The sequence below is a fragment of the Jaculus jaculus genome, chromosome 6, assembly GCF_020740685.1.
Source record: "Jaculus jaculus isolate mJacJac1 chromosome 6, mJacJac1.mat.Y.cur, whole genome shotgun sequence".
In the NCBI taxonomy this organism is placed as follows: domain Eukaryota; kingdom Metazoa; phylum Chordata; class Mammalia; order Rodentia; family Dipodidae; genus Jaculus; species Jaculus jaculus.
Window position 1 is genome coordinate 6628976 of NC_059107.1, and position 16059 is coordinate 6645034.

The 16059-nt window shown below is 48.6% G+C and overlaps 1 protein-coding gene across 1 annotated transcript in view; it reads right to left on the reverse strand.

The window, feature by feature from the left end:
* The window catches only part of Glra1 (glycine receptor alpha 1), a 75991-nt gene extending 61385 nt beyond the window's left edge, over nucleotides 1-14606 (reverse strand). The window contains exons 1-3 of the mRNA XM_045153123.1: nucleotides 14593-14606; nucleotides 13798-13925; nucleotides 5623-5690 (exon numbers count right to left, since the gene is read on the reverse strand). Of these exons, the coding sequence (XP_045009058.1) occupies nucleotides 5623-5690; nucleotides 13798-13876 (147 nt within the window). The 5' untranslated portion in view covers nucleotides 13877-13925; nucleotides 14593-14606. The remainder of the gene's footprint in view (nucleotides 1-5622; nucleotides 5691-13797; nucleotides 13926-14592) is intronic.
* Between the last annotated feature and the right edge of the window lie 1453 nt (nucleotides 14607-16059).

Consider the following 16059-nt stretch of genomic DNA (forward strand, 5'->3'; position numbering starts at 1 on the left):
GATCTGGAATCCATTATGTAGTGTCAGGCTGATCTGGAACTCACAGCGATCCTCCTACCTTAAAAAAAATAACTTTTGATAAGGGCTGGAGGGACGGCTTAGTGGTTAATGTGCTTGCCTGCAAAGTCAAAGGACCCAGGTTTGATTCCCCAGGACCCACGTAAGCCAGGGGCTCATAGTGGCACATGTGTCTGGAGTTTGTTTGCAGTGGCTAGAGGCCCTGATGTGCCATTCTGTCTCTCTAATAAATAAATAAAAATTAAAAAACCTTTTGATAAGAAAATGAATGGACCAATGAATTCTTTTTTCTCCTTCAACCCCAGTCATAGATTTCTCTGGAATGACTCACGTCTGCCACTGAAGCACCTGGGTGTCTTGGTAAGTTCCCGGCCTGTCCTCAAGTCCACTTGCCCTTTCTCCTGACTCACTCACTTGCACACTTGCTGACTTGGCTTCACCCTGACTCATCCTGCAGCTCTCTTCTGGGGTGTTAAGCACCCCAGATGAACATGAATAGCTGCTCTGAGGTTGTGATTGGGGGGACATTCCTCGGGTTCAACGTGGTCACGTTGATCTGTGCTTCCTGCTGTTGATTGATGCAGCAGTGGTTTAGAAGCTGGAGAGGTGGCACAGATTTGCAAGGTGACAGCTTGCAAAGCCTGGCAGCCTGAATTCCAATACCCAGCACCCACGTAAAGCCAGACACAAAAAGTGGTGTAACCAGAGCTATGTGTGGGGGTGCACGCCTTTAATCCCAGCACTCGGAAGGCAGAGGTAGGAGGAATGCTGTGAGTTTAAAGCTAACGGAAGACTATGTAGTGAATTCCAGGTAAGCCTGGACTAGAGCGAAACCCTATCTCAGAAAAAGAAACAAAAAAATAAAAAAATAAATAAAATAAAAAATAAAGAAGAAAGTGGTGTAACCATCTGGTGTACAGCACCAAGAGACCCCGGCACACCTGCACACGAATGCAAGCATGCGCAAACAAATAGGGGAAAAAACCCTAAAAAACAAAACCAAAAACAAACCCCCAAAAAACAGGGCTGGAGGGATGGCTTAGCAGTTAAGGTGTTTGCCTGCAAAGCCAAAGGACCCAGGTTTGATTCCTTGACCCATGTGAGCCAGATGCCCAAGGCGGCGCATGCATCTGGAGTTCGTTTTCAGTGGCCGGAGGCCCTGGTGAACCCATTCTATCCCTCTCTTTGTCTGTCAAATAAATAAATAAATAAAATAATAAAATATTAAAAAAAAACCAAACTAAAGACTGCTGTGTGAGGAAGGACAGACCGGAGGGAGCAGGACGGGGCACCACAGCCCTAGGCAGTGACGTGAGCAAGCCGTGGTGCCAGCTCACCCAGAGAAGGGCAGTGGTGACGAGCCATGGGTGGCGTAGAGCACAGCTTCCTAAACGGTGGGGCAAGAGCCTGTGTGAGGCCATGTGAGCAATGTAGGAGTCATGAAGGAGTTGGTGACAGTAAAAGTTTTCTGAACATACCATAACCAAAAATTAACTGAAAGTCAGACGCGGAACATGTCCAGCCAAGGCTTTTCTGTGGCGCTTGCTCAGCTCATGGGCATCGCGTGTCTTCACCGTGGCCTTGGTCTGAACGTGCAACACGTGCACTCTGCAATGGGCATGCCGTCATGCCACGCGATGCCAACGGATGCTGCCTGAAGCACCGCAGCCCACGCTGGGGGCTCGTGGGTGCTTGAACGGCAGTGTTGCACCCCACGCACAGTTTTCCGCTCTTACAGAAACACCACGACTTCACCATGGGAAAGAATCGTCCTGCCATCATTCGTCAGCATGTTCGGTGGTTTGATTCAGGCGTTCCCCATAAACGTAGGTGTTCTGAATGCGCTCTGATTGGATTTGAGGCACCCCTCCCCCATGAGAAGGAATTTCTGCCCGGTACTGAACACCTAATCAAAAGCCTACTGCTGCGGCGGTCAGAAACCCTGGGAGGAAACTACTACTGTTGTCTGGCTAAAAGGATATATTATGCCCACCAAACTGCTCTCTAAATACGTATGCTTATGTCCATGTATTAATGCTACTTTCACGTTCTGGTTAGCAAAGCTTCCCCCTTCACATGGTGGTGACGACTGGGGAGACTCAAAATTAATCAATCTGCTGAGAAGTGACAGTAGAGTGTTCAGCAGTAAGGGAGATACCTCTACCACACTCTACAAGGCTCAGAGACCACTGTGGAAGAGGAGATAGCAAGCTTGCACAAGCCAAAGGAAAGAGAGGAATGTCTTGTAATACTGCCTACCAGATACAAAGTGCCCGTGGCATTCACGACCAACCTCACAGGATTGCTGATGCTGTCTGCACAAGACCTGTATAAATAATACAGCGGTCAAAAAAAGTGATGCCATCAAAGTAGACCAGGGGCAAGTTGGGAAGAAGGGATTCAGAGGAGAGGAGATAATGGAAGGGGCCAGGGAGAGTAGCAGGAGGGGATTATGATTATGGTATATTGTCTATGTGTATGGAGGTTGTCAATAAAAATAACAACAATTTCTTAGGTGAAAAGCAGGGCTTGGAAGTACGAAGTTTAAGAGGCTTTGGTTTAGAGGACTTGAGATGACAAGAGTCTGTGTCTCACTGTGATCAGAGGTTGACTTTAGGCTGCAACGCAACTGTTTTCAGAAGCTCAATACTCCTGCCACACAAGTACAATCGGGTAACTGTTTCCAGCAGCGGAGAGAACCCTCACATACTCTTACAGACACTTAGAATTACTAAGGTGATATTGGCTCCTTACAAAAATGTGAAAATGTAGCAACCCCCAAAGAATAAAATAAAAATTATCTGTAGGTCTATGAGTCAGACAATCATGATTAATGTTTACCAATCATTGCTTTGTAGTCTTTGCTCTAGAGAAATTGATTTGTTCTAAACTTTTTATTATTATAGAACCTTTTAAATTAATTGAAAACATTCAAACTGGCCACCTTCAGGGCTGAAGAAATGGTTTAGCAGTTAAGGCGCTTGCCTGCAAAGCCAAAGGACCTAGGTTCAATTCCCTAGGACCCATGTAAGCCAGATGCACAAGGTAGCGCATGTGTCTGGAGCTCGTTTGCAGTGGTTAGAGGCCCTGGTGTGCCCATTCTCTCTCTCTCTCTGTCTGCCTCTCCCTCTCTCTCAAATAAATAAATAAATACACTATTTAACACAAACAAACAAAACCCAAAACAGCCACCTTTAATTCTAGCACTTGGAAGGCAGAGGTAGGAGGGTTGCTGTGAGTTTGAGGCCTAGAACTAGACTGGGACCAGAGTGAGTTCCAGATCAGCCTTGGCTAGAGGGAGACCATGAGGGGCGGGGGGCGGGGGGGCAGAGCAAATAACCCAATTAACAGCCTCTCAAACCAGCAGTCTTTTGTTGAAAAAAAATTTTTTTTTTTTTTCATAGGTAGGGTCTCACTTTTGCTCAGGCCGACCTGGAAGTTCACTGTAGTCTTAGGATGGCCTTGAACTCACAGTGATCCTGCTACCTCTGCCTCCCCAGTGCTGGGATTAAAGGCGTGTGCCACCATGCCTGGATTTTTAAATATTTTTTTCTTTTTTGGTCTTTTGTTGAATTTTAAAGTTATGAGCAGGTCTCCTAATTTTGTGTGCATGTATGTATACATGTTTGTATGTCTTTGTGCGTGTATGTGTGCATGCTTGTGGAGGCCAGAGGTCAAGGTTGAGGGTTTTTCCTCAATCCTTCTCCACTTTATTCTTTGTGACATGGCCTCTCACTGAACATGGAGCTCACTGATTTGTGTTGACTCTTTATCCAGCAAGCCCAGGACCCTCCTGTCTCCACCTCCCCAGTGCTGGGGTCATGGCTGTGCGCCACTGCACAGATTCCCCGTAAAAAATTTTTTTTCTTAGAGACAGAATGTTGCTTTGTAGCCTAGGATGGCCTTTAGGTCACCTCTTTCTGCTTCCAACTCTACCTAGTTACATTTTCTTTTTTTTTTTTTTAAATGTGTATGGGAAGGACAAGCTTTCTTGCCACTGCAGACGAATTTTTTTTAATTAATTAATTAATTTATTTATTTGAGAGCGACAGACACAAAGAGAAAGACAGATAGAGGGAGAGAGAGAGAATGGGCGTGCCAGGGCTTCCAGCCTCTGCAAACGAACTCCAGACGCGTGCGCCCCCTTGTGCATCTGGCTAACGTGGGTCCTGGGGAATGGAGCCTCGAACCGGGGTCCTTAGGCTTCACAGGCAAGCGCTTAACCGCTAAGCCATCACTCCAGCCCCTACATTTTCTTTTTATCTAAACATCTCGTCTGGTGTTTAGATTTTAAACATTTTTACTTATGCTAACATATATCGATTGTACAAGTTTCACGCTGACATCATTCTTTGCGTGAGCATGTCTGCCTGTGGGTACATACGGAGGTGTGTGCTCCTGGAGGTCAGAGGACAGCTGCAGGCGTCATTTACCGCTTTTGAAACAGGGTCTCTCATTGGCCCAGAACCTACCAATTAGGCTACACTGGCTGGCTTCCAAGCCCCAGGGACTTTTCTGTCTCTGCCTTTCCAGTGCTAGGATTACAAGCATGCCATCAAATCCATGTTTTTCTTTTTTAATTTTATTTTTTGCTGAGTTTTTTCTTTTTAAACAAGAATTCTGGTAATTGCACTCCGATCATCATGCTTGTAAAATAAGCACTTTACTGACTGACCCATCTCCTCAGCTCCTCATTCTGACATTTTCATACATGCATATAATGTACTTTGATCATAATTGGTTCCCTATTATTTTCTGATTTTGTTTTTGTAATCCGGGGTGTTTGTCACATGCTAGCTCTATTAGCAGCTTAGCCATCTTCAGATGTTAATTTTTTAAAAGAAATATTTATTTCTTTGAGAGAGATAGTGAGAGAGAGGGAGAGAGGGAGAGTATGGGCCCAATAGGGCCTCCTGCTGCTGCAAATGAGCCAGATACATGTCCCACTTCGTACCTTTCTCTTTGTTTTTCAAGGTAGAGCTGACCTGGAATTCACTGTGTAGTCTCAGGGTGGCCTGGAACTCACAGCAATCCTACCTCGGCCTCCAGAGTGTTGGGATTAAAGGCTGCGCAGCCACGCCCGCCGGTGCCTCTAGTTTTATGTGAGTGCTGGAGAACCGAACCACACCCACCAGGTTTTAACCACTTAGCCATCTTCCCAGCCTCAGAGGTTAATTTAAAAAAATTTTTTTTTGTTTATTTGTATTTATTTATTTGAGACCAACAGACAGAGAAAGAGGCAGATAGAGAGAGAGAGAGAGAGAGAGAGAGAGAGAGAGAGAGAGAGAGGGGCATGCCAGGGCCTCCAGCCACTGCAAACGAACTCCAGACGCATACGCCACCTTGTGCATCTGGCTAACATGGGTCCTGGGGAATTGAGCCTTGAACCGGGGTCCTTAGGCTTCACAGGCAAGCGCTTAACTGCTAAGCCATCTCTCCAGCCCCAGAGGTGATTTTTTTTACCCAAAGCATTGGACTGAAGAGTCCAAATGGTACAACCTTGGGGAACCCAACGAAGCACCCGGTTCTCTGCCACCCAGGGGCGTCTGGATGCGGAGGAGAAGGATCGCGGGCCAGAGCCCGCGGCGGAAGCCGGTCACTCACCATGGTGGTCTCAGCGATGGAGCCGAAGCTGTTGATGAAGATGTTGCAGCTCACGTTCACTGGAGGACCTGCCAATCAACAGAGAGTCCTGCTGAGTCCACCCACGACAGGCCTGTCTCTGGGCTCCCACCTCAGGGGTGCTCCGTCTCCAGCCCATCCCAAGCACCCGGGGCTCCCAGCTTACATCTGAATCTCTGGACCAGACAGACTCCCTTGGCCCCCGGCCGAGTGGCAGGTACACTGCACCAGAGGTTGAGCGAGGTGTGCTTTCATTAACACGGGCTGACTCATTGTCCTGCCATCTGCTTGAAATCCTTTCCCCGAGCCCCATCGGCTGCCTTCTAATTTGTGTCTGAGATGTATTTATGGCTACAACATTTGGAGACCATCGCGGGAATCGCAAGGAACAGCAAGTTCTTTGCCTTGAACTTATGAACCGAGAATGATTGCCTGAAAGGGCGATGATGGGAATGATCTGCCGAGGAATCCAGAGGGAGCCTCTGGGGAAGTCTGGAAGTCTCTGTTAAATACTTTTCCAGGCCAATTTCTTCAGCCCTGCAGCAAAGACCAGAAAAGGCCTGCCAGGATGGCAATGGCTCTGGCCTGTCCCGGCTGGAGGGAGCACTGCCTGGTGGAAGCCGGGCTCTTTGTTTTGGGCTGTTAGTGATGATGGTGGTCAGTGAGGATCTAGGCCTGGGACCAGACACTGGCTAACCTCTCACCAGAGCTTCCCAACAGCTCCCAGGGAAACCTGGTTTCTCAACACGGAGGGCCAGAGAGGCTAAACTACTCCTCTGTGGCTACACTGCTGGGAAAAAAATACGGTGCAGCACAGCACGGTGCAGCGTAGAGGAGGAGCATGCCTGGGGCAACACAGGCAGTAACAGAGCCTGGAACCTTCTTTTTGGTATGGATGTGTGTGTGTGCGTGTGTTCCTGTGTGTGTGTGGGTGCCCATGCCTGTGTGGATGTGGATGTAAGTATATGTGGAGGTCAGGGAACAGCCTTGAGTGTCAACCTCACAAATTCCATCCACTCTTTTTTTTTGAGACCGAGTCTCTCACCGGCCTGGAACTCACCATACAGGCTAGCCTGGCTGGCCAGTGAGGTCAGGGAGCCTCAAGGCTCTATCTCCCCAGAGCATACTACCATGCCTAGCTTTTTGTGCATGGCTTCTGTGGATTGAATTTATGTCCTCATGCTTGCAAGGCAAGCACTTTACTAAACAAGCTAGATCTTCCTCTCTCCAGGTTTTGGAGATAGAATCTTGCTCTGTAGTCCTGGCTGGCTTTGAAATCATAGTGATCCTCCTACCTCAACTTCCCAAATTTTGGGATTACAGACATGTGACACCGTGGCTGGCAGAATTCAGAATCCTTTCGAGGTAGGGTCTCACTCTGGCCCAGGCTGAGCTGGAATTCACTATGGAGTCTCAGGGTGGCCTCGAAATCACGGAGATCCTCCTACCTCTGCCTCCCAAGTGCTGGGATTAAAGGCGTGTGCCACCACGCCCGGCTAGCATTCAGAATCTTAAGCATCGAGCATCATATAAACTGACAAGGGTTAGTAGCTAGAGAGTGAAAGGGATCAAGCTTGGAGTCCTAAGAATGGTTCTGAGGAATACGACAGAAAAGACCTGAGAGGTGATGATGCTGAGCTGACCTTGAAGGTCGGAATCCTCCAGGGGAAGCTCACCACGTGCGAACATCTTCAGGTTCCAGCAAGAACTGACGTGGGCAAAGTAGGATTGTCGTCCCGACTTTATGAAGGAGCACAGAGAGTTTTACATATATTTGGACTCATTAAGTAGAAAGTGAGAGCCAGAATATGAACCTAAGTTTTTCTTTTGTTTTGGCCTTCCTTCCTTCCTTCTTTCCTTCTTTCCTTCTTTCCTTCTTTCCTTCTTTCCTTCTTTCCTTCCTTCCTTCCTTCCTTCCTTCCTTCCTTCCTTCCTTCCTTCTTTCTTTCTTTCTTTCTTTCTTTCTTTCTTTCTTTCTTTCTTTCTTTTCCTTCCTCCTTCCTTCCCTCCCTCCCTCCATTCTTTCTTTTCTTTCCTTTTCTCCATCCCTCCATTCCTCTTTTTTTCTTTTAGAGAGAGTGAATGGAGAGAGAGAGAGAGAGAGAAAGAGAGAGAGAGGGAAAACAAGAGGACAGACACTTGGCCTGCCAGGGCCTCAGCAACTGCAATTGAACTCCAGACACTTGCGCCACCTAGTGGGCACGTGTAACCTTGCACTTGCCTCACTTTTGTGTATCTGGCTTATGTGGGATCTGGAGAGAACATGGGTCCTTAGGCTTTGCAGGCAAGTGCCTTAACTGCTAAGCCATCTCTCCAGCTCTTTTTTATTTATATGCAAGGAGAGGGAGAGATTGGGCATTCCACAGCCTCTAGTCACTGCAAATGAACTCCAGATGCATGTACCACTTTGTGCATCTGGCTTACATGTGTACTGGGGACTCTTACCTGGGTCCTTTGCCTTCGCAGGCAAGTGCCTTAACTGCTGAGCCATCTCTCCAGCCCTGAACTTAAGTTTTTTGATTGTGGAAAAAGGAAGTAGGCATGTTTATGTACTCTGGCACCTAGTCCAGTCTATTCCTCTTAAGAAGGTGGCCCAAACCTTGTACCCAAACTGGGCCAAGATTTCCTTGCTTTCAGAAGTTTTGGTAATGAGAGATTATCCTTGTGGAATGAGAATCTAGGTTTTTCTTCCAAGGCAATGTTGGGACCTCTGGGGTTTATTTAGGTCCAAGTTTAGCTTCACTGGAGCTCAGAAAGGCATCTTTAGTTTTCTGGAACTTAATTTTGTTAGCAATCTGGAGGGAAGAAGGCTCTTTGCAAAGAAAATATGTATTTTGGTAAAAGGAGGCAGATTTATTCAAGTCCAGTTCAGAAACACATTAAGGAGTGTCTCTATTTCAAATGTCCATTTTCGAGGACTCAGGACATGTTAAATTTTTTTTTTTTGGACACAAGGGAATTACAGACAATGGATAGGACATCCCAGTGTTGGACGGCAACTTTCTTATCACCAGAGAGCCACTACCTTCTCTTCCTTTTTCTTCTCCTCCTCTTTCTCTCTCTCCTCTGTCTGCTGGAGATGGAACGCAGGACCTTGTACATGCTAGGCAAACACTACTCCTGAGCTACATCCCCAGACACCCTGGGCCAGCACCAGCATTTTCTGTTCAGCTGAACTAGCTCATAGGAATGCGAGGAGAGGAAGGCTGACTTCCAGAGGATGTCATGTAAAAAGGATGGACAGTTAAAAGATCAGGGAGAGATGTGGCAGGGGCGGGGGGCAAAAGTAAATAGAGGATCAGGGGACAGACTGAGGGGAGGCAGAAGCTGGCATGTAGAAGATCACTCTCGATCTAGGCGGCTCTTCTTAGTACCAGTGGTTTGGAATCCCCTAGGGAAGTGACCCATTAAAATCCCCCCCCCCCCAGGGTTGTAAGATATCGGGGGCAGAATGTGTCCTACAGATCACTTCATCAGCTGCTTCTCAAACTGATGTGCACAATGTGTCCAATTACACGGGTGGCTTACCCCTGTGATCTCAGTATTTGAGAGGAAGAGGAAGGAGGATCACCACAAGTTTGAGGCCAGCCTGGCTGCAGAGTCAAAAAACATAAACCAAAGCCAAAACAACATTTCAGAACCCTCGGCCCAGGCCTCCAGAGGACCTTAGCCCTGAGTGTTTAACAAGCTACCTGAGGGATCCTCATGAGGAGCAGCTATGGGGACCACTGTAGAAGACATTGTCCACTTCAAGGGTCTTTCACCTCTAGCAGTGAGATTCCTATCACTGGATGGCTCTGCTGAGTGAAAATTTGTCACTATGTCTCACACACACCTAAACAAAGGCCCATTCCTTCCTCCCTTCACCTCACCTCCAACTCAGTTTTTTTTTTTTTTAAATTTTCATTTAGTGTCATGCCATTTAGATGCCCATAAGAGTCACAGCCTGTTCCTTAGAGATGACACACACAGGGTTACCCACCCAGGAGCTGCAAATGTCTGGCACTGCGACTCCCATGTAATTTAGATGCTGATTCACGTGTGTGAGAGGGCACCAGCCCAAAGGAACTCATGGGGAGGCGCGTCTCGTTGCTATAAATCTGAAATTAATTTATCTCAAGAAAATTACAACCTGGCTGCTGTTGGCAGTGGGATAATGTATATATTTCATTAAATATTAAAGTTTAATTTTGCTTTGTGTATGCGTTTGCTTTGGGCTGCGTCTCTGATCCTGGGAGCCATTGTAACACACCAAACCTGAGCAAAAGACTCAGAGCCTCAGAGCTTTCGGAAGGGCCTGGTCCTGTCTGCCACATCCTTCTGTGGGTGCTAAGGCAGGGGCTCAGGCCCATCCATGCACGGATCTTTCCTGGGCACGTGGGCCAGGTAAGCAGTCTGTGCTCTTTGCTTCCACCTTAGGAAGTGAACTGCTCTTGTGCTCCGTGGCTCCTATCCAGCTCTGGCTTCAAACTGCTGCTGCATAAACAAGTGGCTAAGGGACCCGGGATGCCATGGACTCTTCAAGCAAGGTCCTGGGCATCTGGGGTCTGTTCTGCATGGTCTTTTCAGGAACTCTGGGGTTTGCCCGGACCATGGAGACTTCCTTGAACCCATGTGGAAGTGGGAAAGGGGCTGGGTTGGACCCAGGGGCAGGATCCCTTTTTTGTCTGCTTCTCTGCCCTCCCTTCCAGGAAGTGGAGTGAATCTCTTCTCCTTGCTCCTGGGGTGAATCCCAGGGAGCTGTACTTTGCTTCCACTCAATGGGAGGCTGAAGGACTTAGAGCCAGTACAGGGTCAGGGGAGGCCTAAGAGGCAATCTAGTCTGGTAGATTTGGGATCAATGTGTTCTCAGCAAGATTTTCAGAGAGAGAGGTAGCGGAGCACACCTCTAAACTTTCAGTGTGAGGAGGATCTTGAGTTCGAGGTCAGCGTGGGCTATGTTACATGGGTTTACTGAAGGCCTTCCATGCAAGTGCGGTGGCATGTGCCACGACATCCTAACCTTGGAACCCTGGATGTGCCCGCATTCAACAAATGATTTCAGGGGAGCAAGACCACACGGCCTCCATGCAGGGCGGAGTTCTGAGAGAGTCTACCAGGGGGCGCGGTGGACTGAATTCCTGAAAACACTGCTGGCTCAGAGCAGAGGGTGCGACTTGGCCACCAAGGGCCATACTCAGTTTCCAATTGGTTTATATTGGCCAATGGTGTTCTCAGAAGATGTGAGTTAGGTCCATTTCGAAAGATTTTGCACAGAACTCCAGATTTAAGTCTTATGTATGCATGTCCGTGTGCTGTGCACATGTGTGTATAGGTGTGGCCATGTGTGTTTGAATGTATGTGGGGGCTAGAGATTGACATTAGAAGCTGTTCTTGCTGGGCGTGGTGGCGCACACCTTTAATCCCAGCACTTGGGAGACAGAGGTAGGAGGATCACCGTGAGCTTGAGGCCACCCTAGACTACATAGTAAATTCCAGGTCAGCCTGAGCTAGAGTGAGACCCTACCTCAAAAAAAAAAAAAAAAAAAAAGAAAAAGTTTTTCTCATTACTCTATACCTTATTGTTTATGTTACTGAATCTGGCATTTATCAATTTTGTCAGACTAGCTAGCCAGAACGCCTCAGGGATTTCCTGTCTCAGCCTCCCCAGTTCTGGGATTATAGGAGCATGCCACCATGTTCTGCTTGTGCATGGGGGATGGGGATCCGAACTCAGGTCCTCATGCTTTTGTGGCCAGAGCTTTAACCACTGAGCCATCTCCTCAGCCCCTCAAGGGTTAACATTGGAGGACTTGGCTGCTCAGGATCTGTACTTCTTCCCCCGGGTGGCCATGCTAGGCGCTGAGAAGTGGTAGGTCAGGAGTGAGCCCTGGGTTTTCTGTGCTTCTTTTCTCACCTTCACGCTGCTCCATGTATGCACTGTGCCTTTCTGGCCCCTCTGCTTCTCTGAGATTGTGAGCGGGTGAGGGGCTGAGCCAAGCGTGCTATGTCATGAGCTTGCTCTGATCCCCTTGTCTCTGGGAGACAGTGGACAATGGCAGAGCCTCCAGAGCGAGGTGCAGGGCAGGGGAGGAACCCAGAGGTGCATAGGGTGGGAGGTGGGTGCAACATATTCCCCGGGTGTCTCCCAGACTGCCGTGTGTTTACACAGTCGTGTGGACGGGGCATGCTGAGAAAGCGATGTGGGGGCACAGAGGGGAAAGCCGGCAAACATCAGGAAGCCGTTACTAGCTGTCACATCTCGTTTGCTTTTGGACTCCAGTCCCAGCCGCGAGGAAGGGCGTCTGGAAGTGGGAACTGACTACGGCTGCTGCGCTCTGGAATAAGGGTTGGCTTGCTGGGGTGCTGGGTGGAAGGTTTGAGTTCACGGGCTTCCAAGAAGTCTTTAAGATCACACCTGTGAGCTATGACTGCACTCTAAGATGCTCACAGCCTCCTAAGGGGCCGGAGGCACATAGAGAATGGGTTCTTTGTTGCAGATGTTAAAATTCCATGGGAGGGCTGGAGAGATGGCGTTGTGATTAAGGCGCTTGCCTGTGAAGCCCAAGGACGCATGTTCAACTCCCCAGGTCCCATGTAAGCCAGACGCACAAAGTGACACAAGTGTGCCAGGTCACACGTGCACACAAGGTGGTACACGCATCTGGAGTTTGATTGCAGTGGCTGGGGGCCCTGGTGCACCAAGTTTCTCTCTCTCTTGCTTTCACTCTCTTGCATAGATTTAAAAAAGGCCAGTCTGTTGGGCTTGCCTCAAAAGAAAAATATATTAAATCCCCATGGGACAAGGAGTGGTAGGTGAAGTTTGGGTGTGCATTGCGGCAACGACAGATCCCAAACATGTTTCGTTTGAATTGACGTGCTTTCAGAATTGGGAATTCCACATAGATCTTGCGTGTTAGCTCTTTTTAGAATATTGCATGACGTGGCTACATAAGGCCCATGTTCCCACGGGGTAACTGTTGCCTGGGGCTGAGGGAACCCTTCCCCATTCACAGGTGTCCATGCCTCTTGTTTTTAAATGTTTTATTCCTATTTATTTGAGAGAGAAAGAGAAAGTAAGAGAATGGGTGTGCCTCCCGCCACTGCAAAGAAACTCCAGATGTATGCGCCACCTTGTGCATCTGGCTTCTGTGGATCCTGGGGCATTGAACCTGAGTCCTTAGGCTTTGCAGGCAAATGCCTTAACCACTAAGCCATCTCTGCAGCCCTGCCCATGCCTCTGTCTATTTATAATCTCTATCACCTGGCATTGTTTTACTTTTGGCCTATCTTGCTTATTTAAGCTGCCTCTCTGTGACGGCTCATCTTCCTGGCAAATTTAACTGGGTTAACGTCACCTAAGAGACCCATGTTCAGGAGGGTCTGTGAAGGAGTTTCTGGAGAAGATGAACCGATGAGGGAAGACCCACCCTGATTCTGGCCAGCACCATCCCCCAGGCTGGGTTTTAGACTGAATGAAAGGAAACTGGGCTGAGCACCAGGATTCCTCTTTCTCTGCTTTCTGACTTCAGCCACCTCAGGCTCCCACCACCATGCCTTTTCCACCGTGACTTGGCTCAAGTCATGAGCTAAAAACTCCCCCTCCTTCCTCAGCTCGTTATTGTTACAGCACCCAGAAAAGTTGCCAGTGCACTTCTGATCCCTGGTAGGTATCTGAAATGGTGATTTGCATTCACATGAGAAACTTTCAGAATTATTTGTTAGTTCATGGGCCCAGTGAAGATCGAGCTGCCTGGGGAGACACAGGTGTGGGCTTGCTCCTTATTCACTGTTTCTCCTTTCTGGGACACCTGCTAGAGACCCCGGGCCCCATGAATCATATTTTATAACTGCAGATGTAGGGAGAAGCTTAACCCAGTTTAGATAGTAAGTTTGTGCTCAAGCCAAACCTTGTCTCTATTTTTTTTCCCCACATTTAATTTTTATGGTCTATGATCCCAACGCGGCAAATAGACTTTAATTCACTTACTGACTCCTGGCCATGAGAACTGGTATTGAGTTGGGTGGAGTTGTGTGGAGTTGGTGGGAGAGAACATTAAATTGATGGGTAATGTCTGCCTTGGATGGAGAAAAATGTGTGAGGTTGATAGCACATGTTTCACCATCTGTACCCCTGCAAGCATTTTCCTCTGGCTGTTAAAGGAATGTTTTCCCTACCTTTGAAATTGGGCCTGATCCTGGCATCATATCCAGACGTTCTCCCCATGAGCTTATCGAGGAAATCCGAGGGTGACATAGGCTTGGGTGCAGAGCGGGCAGCGTCAGCCTCCTTGGATGCTGCAAGGCTAGGAAAGGAGAGAGAAGCAAAGGGTTAGCTGACAATCACCCCAGCTTTGTCTGACCCCCGTAGGAGACCCAGACGCACTTAGTTTGAGTAGGGTGTCATCTGGGTCCTTAAGGAGGTAAGAGCCAGGCTCAGCTATGTTCACAGCCCAAACAGAAGGCGGCAGGGGAGGGGATGGTGACTGGTGTGAGCCCTCACTGGTGACAGCTGGCTTTCCCTGGGGCAGTCACTGGGGCTGCTTTGGGTCTCTGAGTGTCCCGTGTCCTCCAACAACATGCCATAGCTGGTGGGAGCTATGTGCCAGCCTGTTGCAGGCCCGTGGGGCTGGCACTGGAAGCAGTGAGGGCAGAAACCCGTGAGTGTGGAGGGGGACTCTGCGTCAGGTAGGACGTGCGCCCCGGGGCTCCACACTGCTCATGGCTCTTCGCTTGCTTTCTTCTTGATCTACCGGTGAAGGTGGGCTAATGCATCCCTAACGGGTGCCCCTCAACACTGCATCTCTACCCCGCCAGCGCATTTCCCCTTCCCCGTGTCCTGCTATGCCCCAAGCTTACCTGCCAACCCCCTGGCCACTGCTGCCTCCCCAAAGTCCCTGCTCCTGACCACCAGCGGTCAGGGTTATGGCATCGTCTGACCCTTCGTTTTCCTCTCCTCACATCCCTTCTCACCAGGTCCTGTTAAGTCCTGCACCGTGCCAGCTGTTAGGGTTTCTTGTACTTGAGTCATGTGTCTCCTGCCTCAGCCTTCCGAGTGCTGGGACCCCAGGGGTGGGCTTGTTTTGTCTGGGATCATGGCGGTGTTATTTCTGGCTTGTTTGCTCTGTTAACCCCCCACTGTGCCTTCCAGGACGCCTCCAGCTGAACTGATGCTCAATCATGACACAGTGAAGGGGTGATGAGTAATCTGCTACTTTAATTAATCAAATCTTCTGGCTAATAGGAAGTGCTCATAAATATTTATATATGGGCTAGTAGTTTAAAGATAATTAGGCTATTATGTGCAGTAATAAGAAACATAGATACAGGATGGGGAGATAGCTTAGTTGGTACAATGTTGACTGGCATCATGAAATCCTGAGTTCGAGACCCAGAACCCACAAAAATATGCCAGGTGTGATGGGGCACACTTGTGATCCCAGAACTGGAAAGGTGGTGGAGGTGGTTGGTGGATGCCTGAGGCCAGCCAACCTACCATACATGGTACGTTCAGGCCAGCAAGAAAGCCTGTCTCAAAAATGACAGAAGGGGCCTGAGGAATGACGCCTGACGCTCCCCCCACGTGCACACGTATGCTAACCCTCCACATGCGCAGAAACCATGAACACCGTCTGGTGAACTTTTGAAGATTTACTCTCTTGCTCACTCACTGAACCTGCCTCATTCATACCCTGGTTTTGATGTGTGGGGTGAGCAGCAAGTCTGCTTTCTTGATTATTTGTGCGTGACTGTGGGTGGGGGTGAGGCTTTGTAATGGGGAAGGTTTCTAGAGGTGTGATGTGTGTACAGATGGATGGGTGTGCACAGGAGTGCTTGCGGATACGGAGTGGGTAGGACTACATAGATTTGGTACATAAAATGGGGTTTCCTATGTGTGTGACAATTGTTACTTCATGGAGGCGTTTGTGTTGTGTACACATATCTGCAGGGTCTGAGGAGCATGGCATTTCACAGGGACATTTGTGCTGTGTGTGTATCCACAGGGACCAAGGAGTGTGACATTTCGTAGGGCACCTGTCCGGTGTACATGCTGGGTGTCTCCATAGGGGACAAGGTGAATGTCGACAAGGCCTTGGTCAAAGTCTGTGATGTGTGGTTTTGATTTGCACCAAAAAACAAAATATGGCCATGGCAGGGTCTAGGTGGGTGATGCGCACAGGCAATCCCAGCACGGAGGAGGTATAGGCTAATTAGTGAGTTTGAAGCCACTTTGAGCTACTTGAGACCTTGCCTTCAAAAGCACAACCCTCCAAACTATAAATGGCCTATATATATATTAGAGAGAGAGAGAGAGAGAGAGAGAGAGAGAGAGAGAGAAAAGGGGCACTCTAGCCACTGCAAATGAACTCCAGATGGATGTGCCACCTCGTACATGTAGCTCATGTGGGTCCTGGAGAGTTGAATTGGGATCCTCTGGCT